Genomic DNA, 8,412 nt, shown 5'->3' with positions numbered 1-8,412 from the left:
AAAAAAAAAAAAAAAAAAAATGTAAGAATGACTTAAAAAAAAAAAAAGCAGAATTGCTAGTTAAAATTTCAAGAATTTGTTGCTTTTGTCAATAGGTGAAGAAGGAAGCTTTAGTCACGGGTCTGTCATTGATGGAAGATTTGAAGGTTTCATCCAGACTCGTGGCGGCACGTTTTATATTGAGCCAGCAGAGAGATATATTAAAGACCGGATTCTGCCGTTTCACTCTGTTATTTATCATGAAGATGATATTAGTAAGTACTCCCATTTTGTACCAGGTGATCTTTGCAAAGACCTAGGAGTCCTCCTGACTATGCGAAGACAAGTGTAGCCTGAGCTGTTTTCTTTCCTAAACTTATTCAGGTTAAACAACTAGAGCTTAATAAGCAGTCTCCATTTAGTAAACAAAGGTTCTATGTGGTATGGCAGTTGTCAGCACAGGCCAGTCATCTCTGTTGATACAAAACAACTGATTCTGTTTGAACTGTGAATCAACCAAATCAACTTGAACTGGCAATCTAAGTTCTGTTATCAGCCAGTCTACTTAGTTACAACGTAACATCTGTGTCCATGGCTTACTGAAGGAACAATAATGTCATATTTCTTATATCAATTTCTGTATGAATATTTGTGTAATATTATAGGATTTTTAAAATTTTTACATCCACTAAGTACTTCTTTTTAGAATCTTGAAACATTGACTTGACCACAGCTTGGTAAGACTCCAATCTTACCATGGATTTGTGGGGATAATTCTTTTTCTATGTTTAAGGATAGAAAATTCATTTAGATTTTATATTTAAATTCTGTCATTTTCTGTGTTTCCATGGTTATCAAATTGTGAGAATATGCCATTAAAATAACACAGAAACACATTCCTGTAATTTCTTTGCATCTTGAATACTTTTCTTTCTTTTTAATGTATCTAGGCTAATTTTTCTAGTTTTGCCTGTTTTCTTGACTTGGCAGCTTCCTACTGGTTTCATTTTCTTTTCTACAGATAGAAATTTATTATCCATAATTCATTCTCATGCTTAGTAATATGCTGGCAGAAGTGAATTATTTTGCTTTTTTTGCTCCATTAGCTCTGGCAGTTTCTGTACTTCTATTGACCAAACAGCCTGTTGATTCTGATGGGAGGATAGCCCAGGTTTACTTACAGATGTCCTTACTGTTGTTGCTTGCTGTCTCTTGAATTTATTAATACTGCTTGCTTGTGTTTTTAGTCATCCTTATTTGGTACCTTTCCCACTTCACCTCCTAGTGTTCCAAGCCCTTATTATTTTTCTTTTGGCCACCAAGCTACAGCCCTCCTCCATAAGTAAGAATGTGGATTCCTTTGCTTTTTTTTTCTGCTGACAGAATTTTCCTTTACTGGGCTTGTGTTTTTCCTTAAGATTTTCTTATTAATTTAGTCTTTTTGTGGTTTTTATCTCCACTATCACAATGTATTGTTTTACAAATGCAAGTTCTGTGGTTTTTGCTTCTTTAATTTTCAAGTAATACTTATCTGTGAAGCAGAAAATTTCTAATAAAATGTTGACATCTGTTCCCTAGCAAGTGCCTTCAGACTTAAGTTAGGCCTTTCTGGATAAGGAAGTTGGGCAGTGATCGGATAGGTTGCTGGTCCTCCCCGCGTTACTGTGGCTGTCCTGCTGTGTGCTTCTCTATTGCTGTCAGTGTCTTTGCTGTGTCTTTGTGCTTCTTACAACTCCTCAGATGGCTTCTCCCTCCTCTTTTCTTCCTCCTGTCAGTCTCTGGTGTACATAGGTTCTGTGTTTTTCTTTACATTTACCTCTTGTTATGTCTTATCATAACTTCCAAATATCTTGTTTATGTCAACATTTCTTAGTAGATATCAGTAGTGGTTTTAAGATGTAGTACGTTTAAGATGATTTTGCTTATAACTTCTGTTAAGTGGAAATGTACTGATGTCAATATGTAAAAGTTTATAAAATGTTTTCATCACTTTTTACAATAAAATGAATTGGTTTTGTTCTCATACAATGCATTTTAAACTTTATTCATATTAAAAACAGAGTTGTTGGAACAGGAGAAATGGTTTAGTGGATAAAAATGGTTGTAACCCAAGTGTGAAGGCTATCCCATTACCCACATAAAAGCCAGACAGGTGTAACAACAGCATCTGGGAGGTAGAGATGGAATTCCCAGAACAAGCTGGCTAGCTAGACTATCCAGAATTGGCGAGCTTCAGGTTCACCAGGAGACTTTGACTCATCAATAATGTGGAGAGTGATCAGGAAGACACTCAGTATCCAGTTTTGGCTATGACACACACACCTGTACACATGCGTACCCCCCTCCCCTCCCACACACACAGAGATGTGTATCACACACAGTATAAAAACCACCTCTAGCAAGCATACCAAACAAAAATACAGAATTGGACTTACTTCTCTTGCAAACTGTAGTTTACTTATTCCCATTCTAGGGAATGGACATCTAAACTTACTTTTAGTTGACTCTGGGTATTGGTGATCCTAAAAGAAGCAGCATTAGTAAGAAGGGTAGTTGTTGTTTAATGTTGTTTGACACTGTATAAGATTCTTTATGTGTGTTAATTATTTCATCCTCATAGCTCTGTGAGGTATAGGCAAACGTATTATTCCTACTTTATAGGTGAGGAAAGGAAGACTTGGAGTCCTATCTGACTTATGGACACCATCTTCTGTACCATGTGCCCATGGGAAGAAACTGTAAATCCTTATTATCTTTTGCTACTAGGATTTCTGGGGCTTTTCTGAACTCTGCACCCCTCCCCAAATTACACATTTGCATCTATTGCTGTGTTCGACCGGAATCTTTTCTTTTTATTGTTTTTATTGAGCTATACATTTTCTCCACTTCCCTCACTCCCATTAGACCAAAATCTGTCCTCTTGCTGTTTTTTTAACTAATGAGAAGAAAGGGTATATTCTTTAATGCATGTTATTATTTCACATAATTATCTTAGTGCCAGTAATTTATTTTCACAACTAAAGTGCTATATGATTGTTTATATACTGTGGCTGTGCATAAGTGAACTTATATAAAGGTTTTGATTAGAATTTAGCTATGCTTTCTGAATACTGTTTTTGGATCTCTTGGTATAGATGTCAATCCATGTAGAAAATGATGTTGTTGTTCAGGAGAACATTAGCTGATGCTTTTTCAGCAGAAACACTGAGTTGCCTCTCCAGGTACTTTGATACACACCTGGATGTGATGCTGCTCACTACATCAGGTACCAACTCAGGAGTCATATATGCTCCGTTCTTTATTGCAGCAGTGAAAACACTCTCTCCTAGTATTACAGTTATGACAAGATACAAATACTTAATTAAATACTTAGTTCTCTGCCTGCTTATTTTGAAGAAATAAGTTTATTTTGAAGAAACAGCAAAACCACTGTCTGGTAAACTCTAATAGTAATTTTGATATGTGTTCATCTTTGGAATGCTTGACTATTTCCCTCTTGGGGCCTTTCATGTACTCTGAGGCAAAGGTCTAAGTCACTTTTTCTTGTTATATTTTTATAATAATAATTAAACTCTGAATTAAAAACACCTTTTAATTAAGTGTATGAAGCTATGCAGAGAATGTTTGGTTTACTTTTCCATTTAGATTTATTTATTATCTATTTTCCTGTATATGGAATTTTGCCTGTGTCTCTTAGGAATGTAGGTGCCCCTGCTCTCAAGCATGTGTTAGCTATAGCTATATGTACCTCTCCTTTTTCTTGTGTTTTAGTGAGAAGGCACATAATTTCATGAACTTAAAAATTAAGATACTTACAACTTTGTTTTACAATTTAAAGATGGAGACTTCATTCATGTAGAAGGTTTATTTGTGGAGGCTTCAGTATGTTGCTTTTAATACTTTTAAAATATCAGTTAGAAGTCAGATGTGGTGACACACCATGCCTGTCATCTCAGCAAATGCTAGATGGAGGCAGGAGAATCAGAATTCAAAGTCATCTTCAGCAAGTGCAAGACCAGCCCAAGCTACATGAAAACATGTCTCAAACATCAAGCAAACAATCTGGACGGTGAATAAACAGGAATTAGTTAATTCCATATATATTTTTGAAATTGTTGGCACAACTGAGTTTTATTGGTGACTATGCTTTCCTGGTCTTTTGTGTCACCATGAGATGGTGGTATCAGTGGGAGAAAAAATTGAATTAGGGATTATTAGCACTGTTAATATTTTATGATGTCAGATTGTTATGTCACTTTTATAACACAAATTTCTGAGGATTACCTTTAAAGTATTCTACTAGCCATATGTAGGACTAGTGTGGAGTTTGGAAATCTTGCATTTATTAAGTTGTGACAAGCTAAGATAGACAAGTGATAGGAAATAGTGATGTTGGAACTTTGTGAGCAAGGGTATTAGTTATCTTTCTACTACATGATTTAATTTATAGCTTTTGTTTTGTTTTGTTTTTAAATATTGAACATAGGCACAATAAAAGTATTTGGAACAAATATAAAATATTAGAGAATGTTTTTAACTTTCAAAATATTTTGTGCGTTGAGGTACACACAATCCTAGGCAGGTGTGATGGTTAGTGTTAGATAGATGGAGGTGCTTTTTCGTTGTGTGTGTCCCCTCGCTCACCTGGGGAGATATAAATTTCTCCAACTGTTTTACAGGTGGAAAAATTGAGAAAACCAGAAAAATGGCAGTTATTTAAAAAGCTATAGTTAATTAGAAATCTAATTTAGTTAAAAATTAGATCAATAGAAGCCAAGGGTATGAGGAACATCTGCAATATCAACACATAGGTGATGCAAGTTCTGAAGATTCCAATTTTGAAGCTCAGCCTGTTTTTTATAGGGAGTTCTGGCTAGCCAGGGCAACAGAAGTATACCCTGTCTTAAAAAAAAAAAAAACCCAAAACAATAAAACAAAAACCAAATTACAACACACAAACAAAAATTTAAAAAGGCTTATTTAATCAGAAACTATACAAGTAGAACTTGTTAAGAAAATTTTAGATCAAGACCTTTTCTGATTTGTTACCATATATGTCTGTATGTATTTATATCTTTAATTATAAAATAAAGTATAGCTGCAGTGATCTATAATGCCTTATTTCAGAAGCATATGATCAAAGATCTGTCATAAAACAACTCTAGGAATTGACATTGAATTTTTTTTCTTCTGCGAACTGTTTCACTTTTCTATTTTACAGTATTTATTTTACAAAAGGAATAAATTAGTGGGCCTGATGGCTCACATCTGTAGCCTAGAATTCAGGAAACTGAGGAAGGAGGGTTGAGAATTTGAGGCCAGACTGGACTACATAGTGAGTTCCAGGATAGCCTGAACTTTATAACGAGACCCCCGTCTTGAATAAATAAATAATATCAACAAGAAGAGCAGAAATTAACTTATTGTACAATCTAGATATTATAGTTGGGTATAATTTCAAGTGTAGTTTTCAGTACAATGTGGTGAAATGTTTGTGAACATTTGATTTGGTAATAAGACTAAATTCAAAAGATCTTCAAATGTTACAACTGTTCATTTTAAAAATCAGTGTTTTCTTTTGGAGTGTTGACAAGTAAGTTAATGCAGCTCTGGGAAATAGTAGCACACATTGATATAAGCTTTCTGGAAGAGCAGGTGCCTTATGTGTTTTGGGCAAGTTCTGCTGGATCCTATTTTGATTGTGTCTTTTATAATAGTCTGTAAAAACAGAAATTTAAAAAATACTTTTTAGAGAACTCACTTAGAAATGGTAGACGATTTCTAGTCATTGTTGGTAGCATGAAAACCAGTAGGAGGCTATTGAAGAGGTGTTTTGTTGTTTTTTTTTATATATATATGTCTACATGATAGATGTCTTTGAGAAAGAGACAGAAACCAGCTGTTGAATGGAAAAATTAAATTCAGCTATATTGGTTTATGAATGTAAAACAGGAAATATTGTCTTAAAAATACATCTTGAAGGTGAATTCTCACTTAGTGAAAGAATGTACACCATGTGTGGTGACGTAAACCTTTAGTCCCAGCACTTGGGAGGCAGAGGCCGGTGGCCAGCTTCTGTGAGTTTGAGGCCAGCCTGGTTCACAGAGTGAGTTCTAGGACAGCCAGTGCTGTTACACAGAAGAAAAAGAAATCCTGTCTCAAAAAATAAAATAAAGTAAAAAATAAAAAAATGAAATAAAACAAAAATCTAATACTGTAACTTACTGAGAGTGGAACAAACCCAGGAATCCTTAGTTGAATTTAGTTTCCTGGGGTTTGTGACATTGAATTTGAACCTTAAGACTAGAGGTCTTCTCTAGACTGCCAGAGAAAAGAGTCTGTGATTACAGAAACTGTTACCGGCTTGCAACAATATTTTTTTTTTTACTTGCTACAGCTTGTGAACTTGAGAAAAAAAAAAAAAAAAAAAAAAAAAAAAAAAAAACAAAAAAAACCATGAGCCAAATATTGGCTTTGTCTTAGAGGCACCCACTTACTGCTGTGGACAGGTGTGCCATCCCAAGTAGCAAAGACGTACGTACATACTGTGTTTCAGTTGTAAATTTTACAATTCACAGGTTCTCTGTTAGTTTTATGCTGCTACTTCAGATTTAAAAAAAAAAAAGAAAAAACTTTTAGAGGAATGATTTAGTTTATCTTTTGTTTTGGAGTTCAGTCAATGGTTTGTTCTGTTACTTTGGGCCTCTGGTGGCAACAGAGAATGTATCGTGGTGAGGAGTCTGTGAATACTGTTTACCTTATGTCCTCTAGGAATCCAGAGAGACAGTGACAGGAAAGGCCTTGGATGATACTTCTTCAGTGCTTGCTTTTAGTGACCTAATTCCTGCCAGGTTTTTTTCCAGTGCCTTTGAGCATAATAGGTGGCCAGGCCTTCAGCAAATACTTCTTTAGCAAGTTTAATGATTACTTTATTTCTTAATTTACATTATTTGAATGGCTGTTCTTCTCCTTAGGTCATTGTACACAGTGGTGGATTACTGCAAAGTTCCATCCTTTTAAATTTCAGAATCTAGTGATTCTGTTTATAATTGGTCACAATACAACAGCATTTTCCCTGTTGTTCTGATTCCCATGAGCCTCCCTGCCAACCCTAGCCCTTTGTTCCAAAAGCCAGAGTAAGGAAGGACGGCTTGAGTTGGCTCTCTCACCTGTTTCCTGGGAGAAGAGTGACATGTGTGCTGCTCTTTCCACCTTCTCCATGTCTCCTAAACTGGGAGTGGGGTTGGTGAGAAAAGGGGCCCTGTCCATTGGAATTGAAGAGAAGCATTTGGAGTCCTTCCCTACCTTCACATTCTTCATCCTTTCTTTTCTTGGTCCTTGCTATTTGGGAAACTTTGGAATAAATGGAAATTTTCTTAGTTAAGGAACATGTTCCATGATATGGCAATAGTTTTCATATAATTATCTGTCTGTGGAGTATTTTAAATTCAGTTCATATTAAGGATTGCATTTTTTGATTGGATTTGTTGATCAATAGCTTAGTATCAGATTTTAGAACTGCTTTTGTCTATTAGAGAACTATGGTGAACCCTAGACCTTAATTAACTACATAGAGGTGCTGAAGTGGGTGTTTTGTGACTGGGGTACGGGCCAGATAACTCAAACTGTAAATATCCTGCCTTAGCAGAGTGGATAATTGAAAGTCAACTACTTACTTCCTCTCTTAGGTGGTGCCTTAGTGTACGTGTGTATGTGTGTATGTGTGATTTATGTTTGTGCTTCCTACAGCAAAACAAAAGCAAGCAGTTTGTATGCAGAGGAACTGGAGAACAGGCAGGAACTTTAAAGCCATCTTTGTTTTAAACTGGCTAATGTTCTCTACTCATTGCTCATTCTTTTGAAAGAATCGCTGTTTGGCCTTTTCAGGGAACTGCAGTGCATCCTATGATTTTGCATTTCAATGGGGGCTTATTCATTAGTTGAACAAAGGCTTTTTCTAGAAATGAGGATTATATTGTTAGTAATTTTAGAGAGAAAATGTCATTGTCCGTTTTTGTAGTTAATGTGGTAGCCAGGGAAAATAGTCCCTTAGAAATTTTAGAAGTATACAGAAAAATTTTTGTGCTTGGCCTTTGTCCTTTTCCTGTCATGAAAATTTTGTGCTGACAAAATTTGAAAAATATAACAGTGTTTTGTTGCAGAATTTGAAAAATATAACAGTGTTTTGTTGCTTTGGAATTTTACTTTTATCCTAAAAAGATTTCAGAATAATTTATGTCTTTATCTTACATAAAATATAATTTACAGAGCCAGGTGCTAGTGGTACACACCTTTAATCCCACCACTCGAGAGGCAGAGACAGGTGGATTTCTGTGAGTTCGAGGCCAGCCTGGTCTACCTGAGCTAGTTCCAGGACAACTAGGGGTGTTACACAGAGAAACCATGTCTCAAAAAAACCAACCAACCAACCAA

General features: G+C 35.5%; 1 protein-coding gene across 1 annotated transcript in view; it reads left to right on the top strand.

Annotated features, from left to right (window-relative positions):
* Positions 1–8,412, top strand: part of Adam10 (ADAM metallopeptidase domain 10) — a 101,937-nt gene that overhangs the window by 43,937 nt on the left and 49,588 nt on the right. The window contains exon 4 of the mRNA XM_026779135.1: positions 96–254. Within this exon, the coding sequence (XP_026634936.1) occupies positions 96–254 (159 nt within the window). The remainder of the gene's footprint in view (positions 1–95; positions 255–8,412) is intronic.

The sequence above is a fragment of the Microtus ochrogaster genome, chromosome 5, assembly GCF_000317375.1.
Source record: "Microtus ochrogaster isolate Prairie Vole_2 chromosome 5, MicOch1.0, whole genome shotgun sequence".
In the NCBI taxonomy this organism is placed as follows: Eukaryota; Metazoa; Chordata; class Mammalia; order Rodentia; family Cricetidae; genus Microtus; species Microtus ochrogaster.
Note: the sequence above shows the minus strand (reverse complement) of the source record. Positions and strands in the feature narration are given on the sequence as shown.